This window comes from Oncorhynchus keta, chromosome 20 (genome assembly GCF_023373465.1).
Source record: "Oncorhynchus keta strain PuntledgeMale-10-30-2019 chromosome 20, Oket_V2, whole genome shotgun sequence".
Taxonomy (NCBI): Eukaryota; Metazoa; Chordata; class Actinopteri; order Salmoniformes; family Salmonidae; genus Oncorhynchus; species Oncorhynchus keta.
The window spans coordinates 32,139,725-32,167,183 of record NC_068440.1 but is presented as its reverse complement, the minus strand read 5'-3'; the positions used below and the strand labels follow the sequence as shown (position 1 = coordinate 32,167,183).

At 39.4% G+C, this 27,459-nt stretch overlaps 1 protein-coding gene across 1 annotated transcript in view; it reads right to left on the bottom strand.

Annotated features, from left to right (window-relative positions):
* LOC118399002 (gamma-aminobutyric acid type B receptor subunit 2-like) overlaps positions 1 to 27,459 on the bottom strand; it is a 448,447-nt gene that overhangs the window by 21,606 nt on the left and 399,382 nt on the right. Inside the window, exon 14 of the mRNA XM_052472644.1 lies at positions 3,026 to 3,136. Within this exon, the coding sequence (XP_052328604.1) occupies positions 3,026 to 3,136 (111 nt within the window). The remainder of the gene's footprint in view (positions 1 to 3,025; positions 3,137 to 27,459) is intronic.

Here is a 27,459-nt window from a genome sequence, read left to right as displayed (position 1 = left end):
AGGATAAGAAGGGAAGAGGAGGAGAGAGAGAAGATAGGAGAGAGGGGAAAGGAGAGGAGAGAGAGAGAAGACAGAGAGAGGGAGACAGGAGAGAGAGGGGAAAGGATAAGAAAGGAGAGGAGGAGGAAGACAGGGGAAGGGGAAAGAGAAGGGAAGAGGGGAGGAAGGAGAAAGGGAAGAGACAGGAGAGGAGAGGGGGGAAAGGAGAGGAGAGAGAGAGAAGACATGAGAGAGAGGGGAAAGGAGAGGAGAGAGGAGAGGAGGGGAAGGATAAGAAGGGAAGAGGAGGAGAAAGAGAAGACAGGAGAGAGAAGACAGGAGAGAGAGAGTTGACAGGAGAGAGAGTGGGGAAAGGAGAGGAGAGAGGAGAGGAGGGGAAGGATAAGAAGGGAAGAGGAGGAGAGAGAGAAGACAGGAGAGAGAGGGGAAAGGAGAGGAGAGAGGAGAGAGAGAGAAGACATGAGAGAGAGGGGAAAGGAGAGGAGAGAGGAGAGGAGGGGAAGGATAAGAAGGGAAGAGGAGGAGAAAGAGAAGACAGGAGAGAGAGGGGAAGGAGAGAGGAGAGGAGGGGAAGGATAAGAAGGGAAGAGGAGGAGAGAGAGAAGACAGGAGAGAGAGGGGAAATGAGAGGAGAGAGGAGAGGAGGGGAAGGATAAGAAGGGAAGAGGAGGAGAGAGAGAGAAGATAGGAGAGAGAGGGGAAAGGAGAGGAGAGATGAGAGGAGAGGAGGGGAAGGATAAGAAAGGGAAGAGGAGGAGAGAGAGAGAAGACAGGAGAGAGAGGGGAAACGAGAGGAGAGAGGAGGGGAGGGGAAGGATAAGAAGGGAAGAGGAGGAGAGAGAGAGAAGACAGGAGAGAGAGGGGAAAGGGGAGGAGGGGAAGGATAAGAAGGTAAGAGGAGGAGAGAGAGAGAGAAGACAGGAGAGAGAGGGGAAAGGAGAGGAGAGAGGAGAGGAGGGGAAGGATAAGAAGGTAAGAGGAGAAGAGAGAGAGAAGACAGGAGAGAGAGGGGAAAGGAGAGGAGAGGAGGGGAAGGATAAGAAGGGAAGAGGAGAGAGAGAAGACAGGAGAGAGAGGGGAAAGGAGAGGAGAGAGGAGAGGAGGGGAAGGATAAGAAGGTGAGAAGACAGGAGAGAGAGGGGAAAGGAGAGGAGAGAGGATAGGAGGGGAAGGATAAGAAGGGAAGAGGAGGAGAGAGAGGAGACAGGAGAGAGAGAGAAGACAGGAGAGAGAGGGGAAAGGAGAGGAGAGGAGAGAGGAGGGGAGGGGAGGGGAAGGATAGGAAGGTAAGAGGAGGAGAGAGAGAGAAGACAGGAGAGAGAGAGAGAAGACAGGAGAGAAAGGGGGAAAGAGAGGAGAGAGGAGGGGAGGGGGAAAGGAGAGGGGAGAGGAGGAGAGAGAGAAGACAGGAGAGAGGGGAAAGGAGAGGAGAGAGGAGGGGAGGGGAAGGATAAGAAGGGAAGAGGAGGAGAGAGAGAGAAGACAGGAGAGAGAGGGGAAAGGAGAGAGGAGAGGAGGGAAGGGGGAAAGGAGAGGGGAGAGGAGGAGAGAGAGAGAAGACAGGAGAGAGAGGGGAAAGGAGAGGAGAGAGGAGGGGAGGGGGACATGAGAGTAGAGGAGAGAAATAATTAAATATTAACAGGGATGTATAGGCCTATTTATGTTCACTACATAATGTAGCTGTTGTGATACAGAGATGTACATTGTGTACATTTGCACAAATATATTAATTATACCAGCTAATGTGACCTACATAGCAGACAGCAGCATTGATGTAAACTTGAAAAGCCTTTTGATTTTGTGGTCATAAATGGTTTATTTTCTGAGAGTGCTTTTGTGTTCTTCACAGAACACTGCATGGAATATTCTAGAACAGAACCCCAGTGTGTCTCAACATTATAATGATGTCGCAGCATCACAGGAGCATTCGTCACATGATCACACCTTGGGAGTGTGTGTGTGTGTGTGTGTGTGTGTGTGTGTGTGTGTGTGTGTGTGTGTGTGTGTGTGTGTGTGTGTGTGTGTGTGTGTGTGTGTGTGTGTGTGTGTGTGTGTGTGTGTGTGTGTGTGTGTGTGTGTGTGTGTGTGTGTGTGTGCCATAGGATAGATGATGACTCAATCCTCAGACGTTGCTCCTACTGTTGTCATGTCCCAGTTTTGTCTCAGACACAACTACTCTGAAGTTTGTCATGCCATGTATCCCACTTTCTGTCTTGCTGCTCTCTTTCTGTTTCCTCTCTCTGTCATGGCTATAAGTGGACTGAAAGGCTGAATTATTTACAGTCTGGACTAGTTAAGTTAAGGTGTTCAAAGACACCAGCCGAGGGGAAGCGGAACATTTTCAAATATGTCACATTTAATTTAGAAACCTTAGGCTTCTGGAGGGGTTCGGTTAACTACATCCACTGGGAGCTCTGCTTGGAGTCACACACACACACACACACACACACACACACACACACACACACACACACACACACACACACACACACACACACACACACACACACACACACACACACACACACACACACACACACACACTGAACCTAGTTACTACTCAATGGACCACTCTTATTTGGTTGAGGAGAGAACAGTGATCAAAGTATTTTGTGTTTCCTTTGATATTTCTCTTTCTCACAGTGGAAGGTTCTCTTCAGTGAAGGACAAGTCTATTGTGTGTAACTCATCACTGAACCGATGGCAGGTCATGTGCTATTTCTCTCTGTATAGTAGAGTATGAGTCATATCCCAGTATTCAGACAGAACAATAGAATGCGCTCTATGCCTGATGAAATCGACATCTAACAACCACAGATATGATTACCATACGTGTGCTTTGTGAGTGGCAGAAAACTCTCCATCATGACACAATGACCATGGTATACACATGCTAGACGGTGTTCAGATAACAGCCACCACCTCTTCCTTTCCTGCAGCTCAGAGACTACCTCCCGAACCATGAGTAGGCCCTTGAGGTGACGGACACACACAGACACACACACCAATCTCTCTCCTTACTCACCATAAGCAGGCCCTTGTATGCGTAAACGATCCCCAGCCAAATGGTCATGTGTGTGTTCTCACAGTGTTCCAGGAAGGGTCGGATGGCTATGTCCCGCCCCTGGGGGTCCGCCTGTAGGGACACACAGAGAGAGAGAAAAGGTCAACCAGTGAAGAACAAACACCATTGTAAATGCAACCCATATTTATGCTTATTTATTTTCCCTTTTGTACTTTAACCATTTGTACATCGTTACAATACTTTATTGTAACAATAATATGACATTTGTAATGTCTTTATTATTTTGGAACTTCTGTGAGTGTAATGTTTACTATTCATTTTTATTGTTTATTTCACTTTTGTATATTATCTACTTTACTTGCTTGGGCAATGTTAACATATGTTCCCATACCAATAAAGCCCCTTGAATTGAATTGAGAGAAGAGAAGGGCTGGTCAGTGGTGGGCACATGCGTGTCAAAAACAACAACAACAATACCAACAACAACAGCCTAAGCAAAAATATTTTCAATTACAATCAAATTATGAACAGTACTTCTTCCAAAAAATACAAGTTAGACAGTGTCACACATATACACATATACTGTTAGCGAGCTAACATTGAACCTGGTTGGTTAGCTACCTGCAGATTCATGCAGTGTAGAAACGTCATGAGTTGGGACTATGGTTAATTGATTACCTAGCTAGCTAGCTACATGTCTTAACAAAATACTCCACTATATGCAAGTAACTATTTCAATAGAATGTCACTACGACAACTGTTGATAGACATAGCTGGTAAATTCACTCTGGCTATCTACTCAGAGCACTCTCGTCTGAGTGTGCCAGAGCGCAGAATAACTGACCAATTTACAAACACTCAACACCTGTTGAATATTTTACATTTTGTTATTTCACCTTTATTTAACCAGGTAGGCCAGTTGAGAACAAGTTCTCATTTACAACTGCGACCTGGCCAAGATAAAGCAAAGCAGTGCAACACAAACAACAACACAGAGTTACACATGGATAATCAAACATACAGCCAATAATAAAATAGAAAGAGTCATATACAGTGTGTGCAAATGAGGTAGGATAAGGGGGATAAGGCAATAAATAGGCCATAGTGGTGAAATAATGACAATATAGCAATTAAACACTGGAGTGATAGATGTGCAGAAGATGAGTGTGCAAGTAGAAATACTGGGTAAAGGAGCAAAGGATAAAGGTAAAGGAGCAAAATAAATAACAGTATGGGGATGAGGTAGTTGGATGGGCTATTTACATATGGCCTATGTACAGGTGCAGTGATCTGTGAGCTGCTCTGACAGTTGGTGCTTAAAGTTAGTGAGGGAGATATGAGTCTCCAGCTTCAGGCATTTTTGCAGTTCGTTCCAGTCATTGGCAGCAGAGAACTGGAAGGAAAGGCGACCAAAGGAGGAATTGGCTTTGGGGGTGACTAGTGCAATATACCTGCTGGAGCGCATGCTACGGGTGGGTGCTGCTATGGTGACCAGTGAGCTGAGATAAGGCAGGGCTTTACCTAGCAAAGACTTACAGATGATTTGGAGCCAGTGGGTTTGGCGACGAATATGAAGCGAGGGCCAGCCAACGAGAGCATACAGGTCGCAGTGGTGGGTAGTATATCAAATTTTCAATAAAATTTGATTTATATAGCGCTTCGTACACCAGCTGATATCTCAAAGTGCTGTACAGAAACCCAGCCTAAAACCCCAAACAGCAAGCAACGCAGGTGTATATGAGGCTTTGGTAACAAAACTGATGGCACTGTGATAGACTGCATTCAATTTGATGAGTAGAGTGTTGGAGGCTATTTTGTAAATGACATTGCCGAAGTCAAGGATCGGTAGGATAGTCAGTTTTACGAGGGTCTGATCGGCAGCATGAGTGAAGGATGTTTTCTACTCCCTATATATAGCCATGTTATTTTCTACTCCCTATATATAGCCATGTTATTTTCTACTCCCTGTATATAGCCATGTTATTTTCTACTCCCTATATATAGCCATGTTGTTTTCTACTCCATATACACAGCCATGTTATTTTCTACTCCCTATATATAGCCATGCTATTTTCTACTCCCTATATATAGCCATGTTATTATCTACTCCCTATATATAGCCATGTTATTTTCTACTCCCTGTATACAGCCATGTTATTATCTACTCCCTATATATAGCCATGTTATTTTCTACTCCCTATATATAGCCATGTTATTTTCTACTCCCTATATACAGCCATGTTATTTTCTACTCCCTATACAGCCATTTTATTATCTACTCCCTGTATATAGTCATGTTATTTTCTACTTTCTATATACAGCCATGTTATTTTCTACTCCCTATACAGCCATGATATTATCTACTCCCTGTATATAGCCATGTTATTTTCTACTCCCTATATATAGCCATGTTATTTTCTACTCCCTATATATAGCCATGTTATTTTCTACTCCCTATATATAGCCATGTTATTTTCTACTCCTATATATATAGCCATGTTATTTTCTACTCCCTATATACAGCCATGTTATTTTCTACTCCCTATACAGCCATGTTATTATCTACTCCCTATATATAGCCATGTTATTTTCTACTTTCTATATACAGCCATGTTATTTTCTACTCCCTATACAGCCATGTTATTATCTACTCCCTATATATAGCCATGTTATTTTCTACTTTCTATATACAGCCATGTTATTTTCTACTCCCTATACAGCCATGTTATTATCTACTCCCTGTATACAGCCATGTTATTTTCTACTCCCTATATATAGCCATGTTATGTTCTACTCCCTGTATACAGCCATGTTATTATCTACTCCTCTATCTATAGCCATGTAATTTTCTACTCCCTATATATAGCCATGTTATTTTCTACTCCCTATATATAGCCATGCTATTTTCTACTCCCTATATATAGCCATGTTATTTTCTACTCCCTATATATAGCCATGCTATTTTCTACACTCTATATATAGCCATGTTATTTTCTACTCCCTGTATACAGCCATGTTATTATCTACTCCTCTATATATAGCCATGTTATTTTCTACTCCAAGTATATAGCCATGTTATTTTCTACTCCCTATATATAGCCATGTTATTTTCTACTCTCTATATATAGCCATGTTATTTTCTACTCCCTATATATAGCCATGTTATTTTCTACTCCCTATATATAGCCATGTTATTTTCTACTCCCTATATATAGCCATGTTATTTTCTACTCCCTGTATACAGCCATGTTATTTTCTACTCCCTATATATAGCCATGTTATTTTCTACTCCCTATATATAGCCATGTTATTTTCTACTCCCTATATATAGCCATGTTATTTTCTACTCTCTATATATAGCCATGTTATTTTCTACTCTCTATATATAGCCATGTTATTTTCTACTCCCTATATATAGCCATGTTATTTTCTACTCCCTGTATACAGCCATGTTATTTTCTACTCTCTATATATAGCCATGTTATTTTCTACTCCCTATATATAGCCATGTTATTTTCTACTCCCTATATATAGCCATGTTATTTTCTACTCTCTATATATAGCCATGTTATTTTCTACTCTCTATATATAGCCATGTTATTTTCTACTCCCTGTATACAACCATGTTATTTTCTACTCCCTATATATAGCCATGTTATTTTCTACTCCCTATATATAGCCATGTTATTTTCTACTCTCTATATATAGCCATGTTATTTTCTACTCTCTATATATAGCCATGTTATTTTCTACTCCCTATATATAGCCATGTTATTTTCTACTCCCTATATATAGCCATGTTATTTTCTACTCTCTATATATAGCCATGTTATTTTCTACTCCCTATATATAGCCATGTTATTTTCTACTCTCTATATATAGCCATGTTATTTTCTACTCCCTATATATAGCCATGTTATTTTCTACTCCCTCTATATAGCCATGTTATTTTCTACTCTCTATATATAGCCATGTTATTTTCTACTCCCTATATATAGCCATGTTATTTTCTACTCCCTATATATAGCCATGTTATTTTCTACTCCTCTATATATAGCCATGTTATTTTCTACTCCCTATATATAGCCATGTTATTTTCTACTCCCTATATATAGCCATGTTATTTTCTACTCCCTATATATAGCCATGTTATTTTCTACTCTCTATATATAGCCATGTTATTTTCTACTCCCTATATATAGCCATGTTATTTTCTACTCCCTATATACAGCCATGTTATTTTCTACTCCCTATATATAGCCATGTTATTTTCTACTCTCTCTATATAGCCATGTTATTTTCTACTCTCTATATATAGCCATGTTATTTTCTACTCCCTATATATAGCCATGTTATTTTCTACTCCCTATATATAGCCATGTTATTTTCTACTCTCTATATATAGCCATGTTATTTTCTACTCCCTATATATAGCCATGTTATTTTCTACTCTCTATATATAGCCATGTTATTTTCTACTCCCTATATATAGCCATGTTATTTTCTACTCTCTATATATAGCCATGTTATTTTCTACTCTCTATATATAGCCATGTTATTTTCTACTCCCTATATATAGCCATGTTATTTTCTACTCCCTATATATAGCCATGTTATTTTCTACTCCCTATATATAGCCATGTTATTTTCTACTCCCTATATATAGCCATGTTATTTTCTACTCCCTATATATAGCCATGTTATTTTCTACTCCCTGTATACAGCCATGTTATTATCTACTCCTCTATATATAGCCATGTTATTTTCTACTCCCTGTATATAGCCATGTTATTTTCTACTCCCTATATATAGCCATGTTATTTTCTACTCCCTATATATAGCCATGTTATTTTCTACTCCCTATATATAGCCATGTTATTTTCTACTCTCTCTATATAGCCATGTTATTTTCTACTCCCTATATACAGCCATGTTATTTTCTACTCCCTATATATAGCCATGTTATTTTCTACTCTCTATATATAGCCATTTTATTTTCTACTCTCTCTATATAGCCATGTTATTTTCTACTCTCTATATATAGCCATGTTATTTTCTACTCCCTATATATAGCCATGTTATTTTCTACTCTCTATATATAGCCATGTTATTTTCTACTCTCTATATATAGCCATGTTATTTTCTACTCTCTATATATAGCCATGTTATTTTCTACTCTCTCTATATAGCCATGTTATTTTCTACTCTCTATATATAGCCATGTTATTTTCTACTCCCTATATATAGCCATGTTATTTTCTACTCTCTATATATAGCCATGTTATTTTCTACTCCCTATATATAGCCATGTTATTTTCTACTCCCTATATATAGCCATGTTATTTTCTACTCTCTCTATATAGCCATGTTATTTTCTACTCTCTATATATAGCCATGTTATTTTCTACTCCCTATATATAGCCATGTTATTTTCTACTCTCTATATATAGCCATGTTATGTTCTACTCCCTATATATAGCCATGTTATTTTCTACTCTATATATAGCCATGTTATTTTCTACTCCCTATATATAGCCATGTTATTTTCTACTCCCTATATAGCCATGTTATTTTCTACTCTCTATATATAGCCATGTTATTTTCTACTCCCTATATACATGTTATTTTCCATATATAGCCATGTTATTTTCTACTCCCTATATATAGCCATGTTATTTTCTACTCCCTATACACAGCCATGTTATTTTCTACTCCCTATATATAGCCATGTTATTTTCTACTCCCTATATATAGCCATGTTATTTTCTACTCCCTATACACAGCCATGTTATTATCTACTCCCTATATATAGCCATGTTATTTTCTACTCCCTATATATAGCCATGTTATTTTCTACTCCCTATACACAGCCATGTTATTATCTACTCCCTATATATAGCCATGCTATTTTCTACTCCCTATATATAGCCATGTTATTTTCTACTCCCTATATATAGCCATGTTATTTTCTACACTCTATATATAGCCATGTTATTTTCTACTCCCTGTATACAGCCATGTTATTATCTACTCCTCTATATATAGCCATGTTATTTTCTACTCCCTGTATATAGTCATGTTATTTTCTACTCCCTGTATATAGCCATGTTATTTTCTACTCCCTATATATAGCCATGTTATTTTCTACTCCCTATATATAGCCATGCTATTTTCTACTCCCTATATATAGCCATGTTATTTTCTACTCCCTGTATACAGCCATGTTATTATCTACTCCTCTATATATAGCCATGTTATTTTCTACTCCCTGTATATAGCCATGTTATTTTCTACTCCAAGTATATAGCCATGTTATTTTCTACTCCCTATATATAGCCATGTTATTTTCTACTCCCTATATATAGCCATGTTATTTTCTACACTCTATATATAGCCATGTTATTTTCTACTCCCTGTATACAGCCATGTTATTATCTACTCCTCTATATATAGCCATGTTATTTTCTACTCCCTGTATATAGCCATGTTATTTTCTACTCCAAGTATATAGCCATGTTATTTTCTACTCCCTATATATAGCCATGTTATTTTCTACTCCCTGTATACAGCCATGTTATTTTCTACTCCCTATACACAGCCATGTTATTATCTACTCCTCTATATATAGCCATGTTATTTTCTACTCCCTATACACAGCCATGTTATTTTCTACTCCCTATACACAGCCATGTTATTTTCTACTCCCTGTATATAGCCATGTTATTTACTACTCCCTATACAGCCATGTTATTTTCTACTCCCTATATACAGCCATGTTATTATCTACTCCCTATATATAGCCATGTTATTTTCTACTCCCTATATATAGCCATGTTATTTTCTACTCCCTATACACAGCCATGTTATTTTCTACTCATTGTTTTTCATTATTCACTGTGTATTTATTCCTTGTGCCACTATTTAAATGTTCTCTCTGCATTGTTGAAAAAGGACCGTAAGTAAGCATTTAACTGTTAGTCTACACCTGTTGTTTAGAAAGCACGTGACAAATACAATTTGATTTGATATGAATAAAAAATGCAGGTGTATAATGAAACTGAGGAGGTACAACAGCCTGGGGGTTGTTTAAACACCACTGAAATTGCATTAATCCAGATTTACACTGTTGATCCAGATTTACACCGTTTGTGACTTTACTTAATGAGCCATTATAGATAGGTTTGATTTATACCCCCATCCTTTCTTGGAGCTTTTCTATCTCTCTCTCTTTCTCTTTCCTTCTCTCCTTCTTTATCTTTGTCTCTCTCTCTCTCCCTCCCTCTTTCTATCTCTCTCTCTTTCTCTTTCCTTCTCTCCTTCTTTATCTTTGTCTCTCTCTCTCTCCCTCCCTCTTTCTATCTACCTCTCTTTCTCTCTTTCCTTCTCTCCTTCTTTATCTTTGTCTCTCTCTCTCACCCTCCCTCTTTCTATCTCTCTCTCTTTCTCTCTTTCCTTCTCTCTTTCTTTCTCTTTGTCTTTCCTTCTCTCCTTCTTTCTCTTTGTTGGATTAGGACTACAAATGTCATTATACATCAGATTAGACATTGGGCTCCTGAGTGGCGCAGCGGTCTAAGGCACTGCATCTCAGTGCTAGAGGTGTCACTATAGACCCTGGTTCAATTCCAGGCTGTATCACAACTAGCCGTGATTGGGAGTCCCATTTGTCCCAGCGTCGTCTGGGTTAAGGTTTGGCCGGGGTAGGCCATCATTGAAAATAAGAATTTGTTCTTAACTGACTTGCCTCGTTAAATAAATAAAATAAAACGTTTTCACACAATAAAAGTTCAGTTTTCAAAACACAAAGCCCACAAAGGATTCAAACATTTAGGTAGCATGCAGACAGTCCCTATACACACAAGCCTGGCGGAATGTAACCTAGCCGAGACAGTAGCTACATCCCAAATGTAACCTAGCCGAGACAGAGGCTACATCCCAAATGTAACCTAGCCGAGACAGAGGCTACATCCCAAATGGCACTCTGTTCCCTAAGTAGTGAACAATGCGGTCTAGAGTGGTCTAAATCGCTGCCTCCACATCTCATATATCGCTGCAGTTTAAATCCAGTCCACTGATAATGTAGCACACTCTCTCTTTCCTCTTAACCTGTCTTATGCCATAAACAGAAAACACACGAGGAAAACACGCAAGACCTCAACTGGCAGCTTCACGAAATAGTACCCGCAAAACACCAGTCTCAACATCAACAGTGAAGAGACGACTCCGGACTGCTGGCCTTCTAGGCAGAGTTCCTCTGTTCAGTCTCTGTGTCCTTTTGCCCATGTTAATATTTTAATTTTATTGGCCAGTCTGAGATAAGGCTTTTTCTTTGCAACTCTGCCGAGAAGGCCAGCATCCTGGAGTCACCTCTTCACTGTTGACGTTGAGACTGGTGTTTTGCGGGTACTATTCAATGAAGGTATCAGTTGAGGACTTGTGAGGTGTCTGTTTCTCAACCTAGACACTCTAATGTATTTGTCCTCTTGCTCAGTTGTGCATCGGGGCCTCCCACTCCTCTTTCTACTCTGTTTAGAGCCAGTTTGCGCTGTTTTGTGAAGGGAGTAGTACAACAGAGTTGTACGAGATCTTCAGTTTTGGGAATTTCTCTCATGGAATAGCCTTCATTTCTCATAACAAGAATAGACTGACAAGTTTCAGAAGAAAGTTATTTGTTTCTGGCCATTTTGAGCCTGTAATCAAACCCACAAATGCCGATGCTCCAGATACTCAACTAGTCTAAAGAAGGCCTGTTTTATTGCTTATTTAATCAGAACAGTTTTCAGCTGTGCTAACATAATTGCAAAAGGGTTTTCTAATGATCAGTTAGCCTTTTAAAATGATAAACGTGGATTAGCTAATACAATGTGCCATTTGAACACAGGAGTGATGGTTGCTGATAACGGGCCTCTGTACACCTATGTAGATATTCCATAAAAAATCTACCGTTTCCAGCTACAATAGTCATTTACAACATTGAAAATGTGTACACTGTATTTCTGATCAATTTTATGTTACTTTAATGGACAAAAAATATATATTTTCTTTAAAAAACAAGGACATTTCTAAGTGACCTCAAACTTTTCAACGGTAGTGTATGTGGGACGATCGGCTGAAGGGAGTTGTAGTTTTTATTAAGCAAATATTCAACCTAGTTCAGCGCAGAAACGTGGTAATTAACTACAATGAATATAATCCATTGAGACTGTTTTTTTGGCTCAGAGATGGATACAATTTTACGCCTGCTACGTTAGATAGACAACATGAGAGAGGAATGTATACAACTACGAGAGAGAGGGATATAGACAGTTTGTGAAAGCATGCCTTATCTACATTAAAGATCTAGTAAAATTACTTAGTCAGACAGTTCTGCAGCACGCTTAGGCAAGCTAGCCTAGCTAAATAGGATGACTAAAGACAGTACAGAGATAACGTTGTCTGGCTTTTTGGCTGATACTGCCTGAGCAGGGATGAGATGATGACTAATAATGAATGAAAAAAAATAAAGTCATCAAATAAAAATAAAGTAATATACACATGTCAGGTCCGTCGTAAGGAGGAGACCAAGGCGCAGCGTGGTGAGCGTACATTCTTAATTTATTAAACGAATGAACACTGAAACAAAATAACAAACAACCCGAATGAAACGTGAAGCTAACAGGCAACTACACATAGACAAGAACCCACAAAATACCCAAGGGAATATGGCTACCTAAATATGGTCCCCAATCAGAGACAACGATAAACAGCTGCCTCTGATTGGGAACCAATTCAGGCCACCATAGACATACAAATACCTAGACTTACAAAAAACCTAGATATACAAAAAACCCTAGACAATAAAAAACTAACATACCCACCCTAGTCACACCCTGACCTAACCAAAATAATAAAGAAAACAAATATAACTAAGGTCAGGGCGTGACAACACAACTGAAATATTGTGTTATTTCATAGTAATTTCCTATTTTTCAATTGATGTCTACCCAATGTGGACCTGACAGAGACAATGGAATATTGTTTATGTTTTGAAAATGTAATGTTCCCTATTTTTGGCTTTAGAATTCCCATTGAAAAGCTCTAAAATCATTTAAACATTTTTTTAAATTTAAACTGAAATCAAAAACCGTGATTCTTTTATAAATAATCAAACTGAAACCAAACCGACCTCAAAAAGCACTAATTGCTCAGCACTACAGATAGGACACATAGAAAAGTATTTCTTTAGGCAATAATCATGCAAACACATATATTTTCCTTTATTGTGACACGGCATCAGCGAAATTTGAACCTATAATCTTCTGTTCTCTGTCCATGTATTTAGTCCAGTGCACCACCAGGATGGAGCTAGCGAGCCATGTTTACAAAGCTGTTCATTTTAGTCTATTCAAACAGACACCATTTCAAAGGAAACAAGCCCTCATTAAGATCAGGTGTGGGCGTGGCCAACACACCAGAGCACACTCAACAAGATAGAGAATGGCATCAAATCAAATTGATTTATATAGCCCTTCTTACATCAGCTGATATCTCAAAGTGTTGTACAGAAACCCAGCCTAAAACCCCAAACATCAAGCAATGCAGGTGTAGAAGCAGGGTGGCTAGGAAAAACTCCCTAGAAAGGCCAAAACTTAGGAAGAAACCTAGAGAGGAACCAGGCTATGTGGGGTGGCCAGTCCTCTTCTGACTGTGCCTTGTGGAGATTATAACAGCACATGGCCAAGATGTTCAAATGTTCATAAATGACTAGCATGGTCAAATAATAATAATCACAGTAGTTGTCGAGGGTGCAACAAGTCAGCACCTCAGGAGTAAATGTCAGTTGGTTTTTCATAGCCGATCATTAAGAGTATCTCTACCGCTCTACCGGAATGTGTTTGTTTTTAAATATCATTCTTAGAACGTTCTCTAAACGTAACCAATCCTCTCTTGTTTTTTATGGAAAGTTTTCCTCACATTCTTGGAACAATTTGAGAACATGACTTCAAATAGAACCATGATGAAACCTGTAGGAAACGTTATGCTGAAGTACTGGAATTCCTACAGAAGAACGTTGTTTCTTAACATTCTCTGAACTATTTTGTCAAACCAGTTGGAGAACGTTCCTAGAACATTGACAACATTTTAAGAGGCAAGAGACAAGGAAGGAGGCAGGGAGGATTAGGGAGCCAGTCATCCGAGTGGCGTGCTCCACACTAGGGAGAGACTAAAGAGAGTAGCGGGTAGGTGTGGAGAGCCCTGGTTCTTTCTGGAGGAGGGATGGAAGGAAGGAAAGATGGAGAGTGGAGGAGTGGGGCCAACAGGTGAGAGGAGGAGTGGGACCAACAGGTGAGAGCGCCAGGGGGAGAAAATTGAGAGCTTACATCCTCAGCTGGTGTGTGTGTGTGTGTGTGTGTGTGTGTGTGTGTGTGTGTGTGTGTGTGTGTGTGTGTGTGTGTGTGTGTGTGTGTGTGTGTGTGTGTGTGTGTGTGTGTGTGTGTGTGTGTGTGTGTGTGTGTATGGATGAGCTATCAGCCCACTGACAGCGACTCTCCATCACTTGCAGTGGCAATTACAAAACAGAAGATTCCACTGCAGAGAGAGAAAAAATAGCTCTAGAGTTTGTGGCAGCGATTTATGTCAGTTTGCAGAGGAATTTTCCAAAAAGCACAGAATATGGAGATGAAAAATGGTAGAGAAAAAGCCTTCTACAATCTGAGGGAGGGTTGGTGGGGGAGGAATCAATATAGTCTCCTTTGTTTTGTAGAGAATAAAAACTCTACCCTCCAATTGGCGACAGATTTTCATGCAAATATTCTAAAATCTACATAAAGAGAAGATGTGCATTTTCCCACCAGTGTTGTTTCCACCACACAGACTTGCTGCTGATTAAAATCAATGTGTGACTAAGTACTTCTTATCTAAAGTTGAATGTGTTTCCATCAGATTTTCAACTCTACCGATAGTTTTGTGGCAGACACTGTTGTGTTAAATAGCAATGTGCCTCCTCTGGTAATGGCACGTGAGCTCTTGACAACAGTGCGGGTAGGCTAGTCTACATGATGAGATTATTAGGGATAAGAGAATATTTTTATTTGTCAAACGGCAGTCCACCATCGATCATTACGTCACCAGTATAAGACCCTCAATATTTATTGGAAAGGAAGCATCACCCTGCACTTTCACCACCCTGTGAAGTTCATCATAACTTATTTCACCTGGAGCCTAATAAACTGCATGCTTTCCAAAACCGTGTCAACACGTGATTCCAAGCGTACTTCCATATGGTTATTATATCAATATTTGCACATAAAGGTGCTTCCACTGTCATTTCTCGCATAATAAATACAAACGCAAAAAGATCCCACCATGTCGAACGAGCAAGTTATCTGTGGCATTTATCAAATTGTACTGAAATTGCCTGTCTCCATCACAGATGTTGTGATTCTTTTTCTTAATACAGTATAACTTTATCGCATAAAAAAAACTGTGGATGGAAACGTGGCTAGTGTGAATTTGAGGGTTGTGTGAATATATGGGTTGTGTGAATATATGGGTTGTGCCATTTATTGAAGGGGAAGAGATAGGAGTCCCAGTGACCATATCTAACCATTCCTCCTCTATACAGGAGTCCCAGTGACCATATCTAACCATTCCTCCTCTATACAGGAGTCCCAGTGACCATATCTAACCATTCCTCCTCTATACAGGAGTCCCAGTGACCAAATCTAACCATTCCTCAACTCTACAGGAGTCCCATGACCATCTCCTTCTCCTCTATACAGGAGTCCCAGTGACCATATCTAACCATTCCTCCTCTATACAGGAGTCCCAGTGACCATATCTAACCATTCCTCCTCTATACAGGAGTCCCAGTGACCATATCTAACCATTCCTCCTCTATACAGGAGTCCCAGTGACCATATCTAACCATTCCTCCTCTATACAGGAGTCCCAGTGACCATATCTAACCATTCCTCCTCTATACAGGAGTCCCAGTGACCATATCCCTGCACTGAATGACTGTATCCCTGTGTAACCGGTGTGAAATGGCTAGCTAGTTAGAGTGGTGCATGCTAATAGCGTTTCAATTGGTGACATCATTCGCTCTGGCCGCCTAGAAGTAGTTATTTCCCTTGCTTTGCAAGGGCTGTGGCTTTTGTGGAGCGATAGGTAACAATGCTTTGTGGGCGGCAGAGGCAGTTGATGTGTGCAGAGGGTCCCTGGTTCAAGCTCAAGTAGGGGCAAGGTGAGGGACAGAAGCAATACTGTTACACCTGCACTGAAGGACTGGGTTTGTACATATGTATGCATATGCATGTCATGGCTTCGGGGGGAAATTTCCCCGAGGTACGGATCTCGGATCAGCTTTCCCTCCCCTATTCCTATCTTTCACCATCAGGTGGAAAAACTGACCCAAGATCAGCCTCTACTTGTCTTCGCAACAGAACCCCACTGTATTGAATCAATGGGTCTCTACAGAAACTGTTCTCTGGATTTTAATAGTCTTATTCTACTGTAATTCTATGGTGAGAGCACTCTCTGATGAAGGCTGTGTGACTCAACACCATCATTGTTCCTGTAACTGAGAGCTTACATTGATGTAACATACCACCCTGCATCCCACTACTGACTTGCTTCTGAAGCAAAGTAGGGTTGGTCCTGGTTGGTCCCTGGATGGAAGACCAGGTGGTGTTGGAGGGCCAGTAGGAGGCACCCTTTCCTCTGGTCTAAAAAAACATCCCAATGCTTCAGGGCAGTGATTGGGTACGCTGCCCTGTGTAGGGTGCTGTCTTTCGGATGGGGCGTTAAATGGGTGTCCTGACTCTCTGTGGTCACTACAGATCCCATGGCACTTATCGTAGGGGTGTTAACCCTGGCGTCCTGGCTAAATTCCCAATCTGGCCTTCATACCATTGTGGTCACCTACTCATCCCCAGTTTCAATTGGCTCATTCATCCCCCTCCTCTCCCCTGTAACTATTCCCCAGGTCCTTGCTTGAAAATGGGAATGTGTTCTCAGTCAATTTACCTGGTCAAATAAGGGTCAAATAAAAATGTATAGATGTAACGTCTTTATTGTGTTTTGTTCAACCTTTTTAAGTACAAGCTTTTGGATTCTTTACATTTTATAACTTCTGTAAAATAAGCCTTACGTTGTTGTATTTGTATTACTTTTTCAACATAAAACCCCAGCACCTTTATGAAGAATCCCACAACTCTAACCTCTCTCCAGATTCTGAGATTAGAGTGATTTATTTTAGGCCAGCTTGTTTTAGAATATAAAAACTCCATAGACAGCCGAGTAGTACTAGACAATAAATGAAAAATGTAAATCCTATCTGTATTTAAATGTCTGCCCTCCACCACGTATCTGTCTGATGTGACCGTTGTTGACTTTATCCCATTACCGGGTTAATCCATTTCGTACACGAATGGCCCCTTTGCCTCCGCGCCATGACACCAACGCACGCACAGACACAGACACACGCACGAACACACAAACCAAATTGATGGCGACAGAGAGGAAACTATGAGTAGACACATAGTGTAATTCCCCTGGTGGGTGTTGAGTCGGCAACTGATTTAAAAAGCAATGAACAAGCCCTGTTAAACAAGGATTGATTTAATTTAACCCCTTCTGGTCCCCTGGGAAAGATTAGATAGAACAGTATCCAACAGTAGATCTCTATAGGATAAACTGGACATACTACATAGACTAGATATATACTAGATAGACTAGATATATACTAGATAGACTATAGATATACTAGATAGACTAGTGATATACTACATATAGACTAGATATATGCTAGAAAGACTTAAGATATACTAGAGAGACTAGATATATATTAAATAGACTAGATACATATTAAATAGACTAGATACATATTAAATAGACTAGATACATACTAAATAGACTAGATATATACTAAATAGACTAGATATATACTAGATAGACTAGAGATATACTAGATAGACTAAAGATATACTAAATAGACTAGATATATACTAGATAAAGACTAGATATATACTAGATATATATGATATAGACTAGAAATAAACTAGATAGACTAGATATATACTAGATAGACTAGATATATACTAAATAGACTAGATATATACTAGATAGACTAGAGATATACTACATATAGACTAGATATATACTAGATAAAGACTAGATATATACTAGATAGACTACATATATACGATGCAGACTAGATATATACTAGATAGACGAGATGTATACTAGATATATACTAGAGACTAGGTGTATACTAGATATATACTAGATAGACAAGATGTATACTAGATAGACTAGATATATACTAGATATATACTAGATAGACTAGATATATACTAGATATACAAGATGTATACTAGATATATACTGGATAGACTAGATCTATACAAGATATATACTAGATAGACTAGATGTACACTAGATATATACTAGATATATACTAGATAGACTTGATATGTACTAGATATATACTAGATAGACTAGATATGTACTAGATATATACTAGATAGACTAGATATGTACTAGATATATACTAGATAGACTAGATATATACTAGATATATACTAGATAGACTAGATGTATACTAGATAGACTAGATATATACTAGATAGACTAGATATATACTAGATAGACTAGATATATACTAGATAGACTAGATATATACAATATAGACTAGATATATACTAGATAGACTAGATATATACTAGATAGACTAGATGTATACTAGATATATACTAGATAGACTAGATATATACTAGATCTATACTAGATATATACTAACTAGACTAGATGTATACTAGATATATACTAGATAGACTAGATATATACGATATAGACTAGATATATACGATATAGACTAGATATATACGATATAGACTAGATATACGTATACTACACACAGTTGAAGTCATTTACATACACCTTAGCCAAATACATTCAAACTCCGTTTTCACAATTCCTGACATTTAATCCCAGCAAAAATTCCCTGTCTTAGGTCAGTTAGGATCACCACTTATTTTAAGAATGTGAAATGTCTGAATAATAGTAGAGAGAATGATTTATTTCAGCTTTTAGTTCTTTCATCACATTCCCAGTGGGTCAGAAGTTTACATACACTAAATTAGTATTTGGTAGCATTGCCTTTAAATTATTTAAATAGGGAAAAAAATTGGGTAGCCTTCCACAAGCTTCCCACAATAAGTTGGGTGAATTTTGGCCCATTCCTCCTGACAGAGGTAACTGAGTGTAACTGAGTCAGGTTTGTAGGCCTCCTTCCTCACACACGCTTTTTCAGTTCTGCCCAAACATTTTCTATGGGATTGAGGTCAGGGCTTTGTGATGGCCACTCCAATACCTTGACTTTGTTGACCTTAAGCCATTTTGACACAACTTTGGAAGTGCAGTTGCAAACTGTAGTCTGGCTTTTTTATGCAGTTTTGGAGAAGTGGCTTCTTCCTTGCTGAGCAGCCTTTCAGGTTATGTCGACATAGGACTCGTTTTACTGTGGATATAGATACTTGTGTACCTGTTTCCTCCAGCATCTTCACAAGGTCCTTTGCTGTTGTTCTGGGATTGATTTGCACTTTTCGCACCAAAGTACGTTCATCTCCAGGAGACAGAATGTATCTCCTTCCTGAGCGGTATGACGGCTGCATGTTCCTATCGTGTTTATACTTGCGTACTATTGTTTGTACAGATGAACGTGGTACCTTCAGGCGTTTGGAAATTGCCCCGAAGGATGAACCAGACTTGTGGAGGTCATTTTTTTTGTCTTGGCTGATTAATTTGGATTTTTCCATGATGTTCCCATGATGTCAAGCAAAGAGGCACTGAGTTTGAAGGTAGGCCTTGAAATACATCCACAGGTACACCTCCAATTGACTCAAATGATGTCAATTAGTCTATCAGAAGCTTCTAAAGCCATGAAATCATTTTCTGGAATTTTCCAAGCTGTTTAAAGGCACAGTCAACTTAGTGTATGTAAACTTATGACCCACTGGAATTATGATACAGTGAATTATATGTGAAATATATGTGTGAAATAATCTGTCTGTAAACAATTGTTGGAAAAATGACTTGTGTTATGCACAAAGTAGATGTCCTAACCGGCTTGCCAAAACTATAGTTTGTTAACAAGAAATTTGTGGAGTGGTTGAAAAACGAGTTTTAGGCCACACACTATCTCAGATTATTTTGTTATCGAAGCCCAAATTATTTTTTGCAGGTATTCTTTAATCTAATGCTCTGTCATAACCCAGTTGTAATCAGAGGTCTGTAACTGGCCTCCTGCTACTGGCTGACAGAGAGCTGCCTCCTTGTCAGGGCAGGACACCTTAGAAAGCGTGCACGCACGCACGCACACACGCACACGCACACACACACACACGCATGCACACACACGCACATACGCACGCATGCACGCACACACACACCACCCTCCACACAGCAGAACTGCAAGCCTTCGTACGATACATCCACCTCCTCTAAAATAACAGCTTGTTTTTTTATCCTAAGGACATAATGTGATTTGTGGCTCTCCGGGCCACCATACATCCTGGTTGAGCCAAGGACACATACGACACGAGCACCACCCAGGATAAGCTATCAGATACAGTATGACAAGTAATTAGATCTGCATCCCAAATAGCACCCTATTCCCTGTATACACTACTTTTAACTACAGGCCTGGTCGAAAGTAGTGCACTATGAAGGGAATAGGGTTTCATTTGGGATGTGGACAAAGACAGTCCAAACAGAGAAATATGGATACTGGCTCTCCTCCCACAGCAGAGAAATGTCTGTATGAGCAGAAACCAGAATACGTTTGAGTCTGGCTCTCCTCCCACAGCAGAGAAATGTCTGTATGAGCAGAAACCAGAATGACACTGGCAACACATTTACGCTAACAAAGAGGCTGAGATGGTGTGCGTGCGTGCGTGCGTGCGTGTGTGTGTGTGTGTGTGTGTGTGTGTGTGTGTGTGTGTGTGTGTGTGTGTGTGTGTGTGTGTGTGTGTGTGTGTGTGTGTGTGTGTGTGTGTGTGTGTGTGTGTGCATGTGTGTGTGTGTGTGTGTGTGTGTGTGACAGTGTGTGTGTGTAAGGGTACAGCGTTAAACTATGGTCTATATTGATTCAACTCCATCTACGTTGTAGCATATCTTCCCCAAGATATTAACCGGCATGTTAACATTCATTAAACAGGAGCTGCTATTTAGCTGAGCCAATGAGATGAGCAAGAGGTGCAATATGCTGTGTGCATGCCTGAGTGTTTGTGTGTGTGTGCATGTGTATGTGTGTTTGACAGTTTTAATTAGCTTGGAGAGATATTGCCATGCTCCCGGACTTAATGACATCAGATGCAATGATTATTCAATACAATATCAAAACAAATGATAATATGGCGTGTTTAATTTGTCCCATCCAGAACTCTTCTCTTTTTCTTGTGCTTGTGTGTGTGCTTGTGTGTGTGCTTGTGTGTGTGCTTGTGTGTGTGCTTGTGTGTGTGCTTGTGTGTGTGCTTGTGTGTGTGCTTGTTTGTGTACTTGTTTGTGTATGTGTTTTTAGTTTTATGAAAACTATAAAACTCTATTAGGCAAAGGTAACTGCAGCAGAACCACATAGCCTAGAACCCTAGAACCATAGAATACTAGATTCCAGTTCCCTGATTAAAAAAAGTCCCTTTATCTATATGCATTTATCATGATGCATTACTCATGATGCATTACCCATGATGCATTACACATGATACATTACCCATGATGCATTACACATGATACATTACCCATGATGCATTTGGAGAACTTATCCACATCTCCTCTCCTCCCAGCAGAGGGACAACTAAACCACATTATTATCTTTCTTATAATCCCTCCCTTCCTCACTCCCTCATCTCCATCTTGTCACTGCTAGCTGTGAGTGCAATAATTGAGTCCCTTGAGGCCTAGTGGCTATGAGCCCTGTGTTATGCCTGTTTAATTGGAGGTGTTATGCAGAAACAGTGCTACTCTCTTCTGTATCTCTGCCTGTAGTTCTAAGTTAAAACGTATTTGTCACAAGCGCAAAATACAACAGGTGTAGACTTTACTGTGAAATGCTTGCTTACGAGCCCTTTCCAACAATTCAGAGTTTAAAAAAATATAATACATAGAAAATAGTAACATAAGAGGAATAGAATACACAAGAAAGGAACTATATACAGGAAGTACCAGTATCAGATCAATGTGGAGCTACATACAGGAAGTACCAATATCAAGATCAATGTAGAGCTACATACAGAAAGTACCAGTATCAGATCAACATGGAGTTATATACAGGATGTACCAGTATCAATCAATGTGGAGCTATATTTTTGTTTTTTATTTTACCTTTATTTTCCTTGGCAAGTCAGTTAAGAACAAATTCTTATTTGGGTTAACTGCCTGTTCAGGGGCAGGAGGACAGATTGTTGTACCTTGTCAGCTCGGGGATTTGAATTTGCAACCTTTCGGTTACTAGTCCAATGCTCTAACCACTAGGCTACCCTGCCGCCCCATATACAGGGGCCAGAACCAGATAAATGTGCAGGGGTATGAGGGGTAGATACTGTATGTACATGAAGGCAGAGTAAAGTGACAAGACAGGATGGATAATAATGAGGTATTTGAGGTAGATATGTACATGAAGGCAGAGTAACGTGACAAGACAGGATGGATAATAATGAGGTATTTGAGGTAGATATGTACATGAAGGCCGGGTAAAGTGACTAGTCATCAGGATAGATAATAATAAGGTATTTGAGGTAGATATGTACATGAAGGCAGAGTAACGTGACAAGACAGGATGGATAATAATGAGGTATTTGAGGTAGATATGTACATGAAGGCCGGGTAAAGTGACTAGTCATCAGGATAGATAATAATAAGGTATTTGAGGTAGATATGTACATGAAGGCAGGGTAAAATGACTAGTCATCAGGATAGATAATAATAAGGTATTTGAGGTAGATATGTACATGAAGGCCGGGTAAAATGACTAGTCATCAGGATAGATAATAATAAGGTATTTGAGGTAGATATGTACATGAAGGCCGGGTAAAGTGACTAGTCATCAGGATAGATAATAATAAGGTATTTGAGGTAGATATGTACATGAAGGCCGGGTAAAGTGACTAGTCATCAGGATAGATAATAATAAGGTATTTGAGGTAGATATGTACATGAAGGCCGGGTAAAATGACTAGTCATCAGGATAGATAATAATAAGGTATTTGAGGTAGATATGTACATGAAGGCAGGGTAAAATGACTAGTCATCAGGATAGATAATAATAAGGTATTTGAGGTAGATATGTACATGAAGGCAGGGTAAAATGACTAGTCATCAGGATAGATAATAATAAGGTATTTGAGGTAGATATGTACATGAAGGCAGGGTAAAATGACTAGTCATCAGGATAGATAATAATGAGGTATTTGAGGTAGATATGTACATGAAGGCAGGGTAAAATGACTAGTCATCAGGATAGATAATAATGAGGTATTTGAGGTAGATATGTACATGAAGGCAGGGTAAAATGACTAGTCATCAGGATAGATAATAATGAGGTATTTGAGGTAGATATGTACATGAAGGCAGGGTAAAATGACTAGTCATCAGGATAGATAATAATGAGGTATTTGAGGTAGATATGTACATGAAGGCAGGTTAAAATGACTAGTCATCAGGATAGATAATAATGAGGTATTTGAGGTAGATATGTACATGAAGGCAGGTTAAAATGACTAGTCATCAGGATAGATAATAATAAGGTATTTGAGGTAGATATGTACATGAAGGCAGGTTAAAATGACTAGTCATCAGGATAGATAATAATAAGGTATTTGAGGTAGATATGTACATGAAGGCAGGTTAAAATGACTAGTCATCAGGATAGATAATAATAAGGTATTTGAGGTAGATATGTACATGAAGGCAGGGTAAAATGACTAGTCATCAGGATAGATAATAATGAGGTATTTGAGGTAGATATGTACATGAAGGCAGGGTAAAATGACTAGTCATCAGGATAGATAATAATAAGGTATTTGAGGTAGATATGTACATGAAGGCAGGGTAAAATGACTAGTCATCAGGATAGATAATAATAAGGTATTTGAGGTAGATATGTACATGAAGGCAGGGTAAAATGACTAGTCATCAGGATAGATAATAATAAGGTATTTGAGGTAGATATGTACATGAAGGCCGGGTAAAATGACTAGTCATCAGGATAGATAATAATGAGGTATTTGAGGTAGATATGTACATGAAGGCAGGTTAAAATGACTAGTCATCAGGATAGATAATAATAAGGTATTTGAGGTAGATATGTACATGAAGGCAGGGTAAAATGACTAGTCATCAGGATAGATAATAATGAGGTATTTGAGGTAGATATGTACATGAAGGCAGGGTAAAATGACTAGTCATCAGGATAGATAATAATGAGGTATTTGAGGTAGATATGTACAAGAAGGCAGGGTAAAATGACTAGTCATCAGGATAGATAATAATGAGGTATTTGAGGTAGATATGTACATGAAGGCAGGGTAAAATGACTAGTCATCAGGATAGATAATAATAAGGTATTTGAGGTAGATATGTACATGAAGGCAGGGTAAAATGACTAGTCATCAGGATAGATAATAATAAGGTATTTGAGGTAGATATGTACATGAAGGCAGGGTAAAATGACTAGTCATCAGGATAGATAATAATAAGGTATTTGAGGTAGATATGTACATGAAGGCCGGGTAAAGTGACTAGTCATCAGGATAGATAATAATAAGGTATTTGAGGTAGATATGTACATGAAGGCCGGGTAAAATGACTAGTCATCAGGATAGATAATAATAAGGTATTTGAGGTAGATATGTACATGAAGGCAGGGTAAAATGACTAGTCATCAGGATAGATAATAATAAGGTATTTGAGGTAGATATGTACATGAAGGCAGAGTAAAGTGACTAGGCATCAGGATAGATAATAATAAGGTATTTGAGGTAGATATGTACATGAAGGCAGGGTAAAATGACTAGTCATCAGGATAGATAATAATAAGGTATTTGAGGTAGATATGTACATGAAGGCAGGGTAAAATGACTAGTCATCAGGATAGATAATAATAAGGTATTTGAGGTAGATATGTACATGAAGGCAGGGTAAAATGACTAGTCATCAGGATAGATAATAAGAGTAAAATAATAGCAGCACCATATGATGAGTGAAAAGGTGTGTGTGTATATGTATATTTGTGTGGTTACGTGTGTGTGTGTATATTTGTACATTAAAACATCTACTGTACATTAAAACATCTACTGTACATTAAAACATCTACGGTACATTAAAACATCTACTGTACATTAAAACATCTACGGTACATTAAAACATCTACGGTACATTAAAACATCTACTGTACATTAAAACATCTACTGTACATTAAAACATCTACTGTACATTAAAACATCTACGGTACATTAAAACATCTACTGTACATTAAAACATCTACAGTATGTAAAAACTTGACAGTAGTCTGTTTGTGGGTACTGCATATGATAATTTAGTTACATATGGTGTATTTCATGCCGCTTGCTCCTTCTATCCTCTTCATCCTCTCTATCACATCTTCCTCTCTATCACGTCTTCCTATACCACTCTTTCTACCTCTGTCTTTCCCACTCTCTCCCCTTCTCTGCTCTCTTCAGCTCTGCCTTAGTGGTTCATCTTCTCCTCTGTCTGTCTCCCTCTATCTATTTTGTTCGTCAGGTCTGCCCTGCTGTCTGTTGCTGTGTCTTCCCCCTGTCTCTCTTTAGCTATCTGGCCTGGTGTCTCTCCCTCTCCCCATCTCTCTATTTTTTACCTCTCTCTTTAGCTATCTGGCCTGGTGTCTCTCCCTCTCTCCATCTCCCACTCCTTTACCTCTCTCTTTAGGTATCTGGCCTGGTGTCTCTCCCTCTATCCATCTCCCTCTCCTTTACCTCTCTCTTTAGGTATCTGGCCTGGTGTCTCTCCCTCTCTCCATCTCTATGTTTTACCTCTCTCTTTAGCTATCTGGGCTGGTGTCTCTCCCTCACTCCATCTTTTACCTCTCTCTTTAGCTATCTGGGCTGGTGTCTCTCCCTCTCTCCATCTCTATGTTTTACCACTCTCTTTAGCTATCTGGCCTGGTGTCTCTCCCTCTCTCCATCTCCATCTTTTACCTCTCTCTTTAGCTATCTGGGTTGGTGTCTCTCCCTCTGTCCATATCTCTATGTTTTACCTCTCTCTTAAGCTATCTGGGCTGGTGTCTCTCCATCTCTATGTTTTACCTCTCTCTTTAGCTATCTGGCCTGGTGTCTCTCCCTCTCTCCATCTCTTTAACTTTTACCTCTCTCTTTAGCTATCTGGGCTGGTGTCTCTCCCTCTCTCCATCTCTTTAACTTTTACCTCTCTCTTTAGCTATCTGGGCTGGTGTCTCTCCATCTCTATGTTTTACCTCTCTCTTTAGCTATCTGGGCTGGTGTCTCTCCCTCTCTCCATCTCTATGTTTTACCTCTCTCTTTAGCTATCTGGGCTGGTGTCTCTCCCTCTCTCCATCTCTATGTTTTACCTCTCTCTTTAGCTATCTGGGCTGGTGTCTCTCCCTCGCTCCATCTCTATGTTTTACCTCTCTCTTTAGCTATCTGGGCTGGTGTCTCTCCCTCTCTCCATCTCTTTATCTTTTACCTCTCTCTTTAGCTATCTGGGCTGGTGTCTCTCCCTCTCTCCATCTCTATGTTTTACCTCTCTCTTTAGCTATCTGGCCTGGTGTCTCTCCCTCTCTCCATCTCTATGTTTTACCTCTCTCTTTAGCTATCTGGGCTGGTGTCTCTCCCTCTCTCCATCTCTATGTTTTACCTCTCTCTTTAGCTATCTGGGCTGGTGTCTCTCCCTCGCTCCATCTCTATGTTTTACCTCTCTCTTTAGCTATCTGGGCTGGTGTCTCTCCCTCTCTCCATCTCCCTCTCCTTTACCTCTCTCTTTAGCTATCTGGGCTGGTGTCTCTCCCTCTCTCCATCTCTATGTTTTACCTCTCTCTTTAGCTATCTGGCCTGGTGTCTCTCCCTCTCTCCATCTCTATGTTTTACCTCTCTCTTTAGCTATCTGGCCTGGTGTCTCTCCATCTCTCCATCTCTATGTTTTACCTCTCTCTTTAGCTATCTGGGCTGGTGTCTCTCCATCTCTATGTTTTAACCTCTCTCTTTAGCTATCTGGGCTGGTGTCTCTCCCTCTCTCCATCTCTATGTTTTACCTCTCTCTTTAGCTATCTGGCCTGGTGTCTCTCCCTCTCTCCATCTCTATGTTTTACCTCTATCTTTAGATATCTGGGCTGGTGTCTCTCCATCTCTATGTTTTACCTCTCTCTTTAGCTATCTGGGCTGGTGTCTCTCCCTCTCTCCATCTCT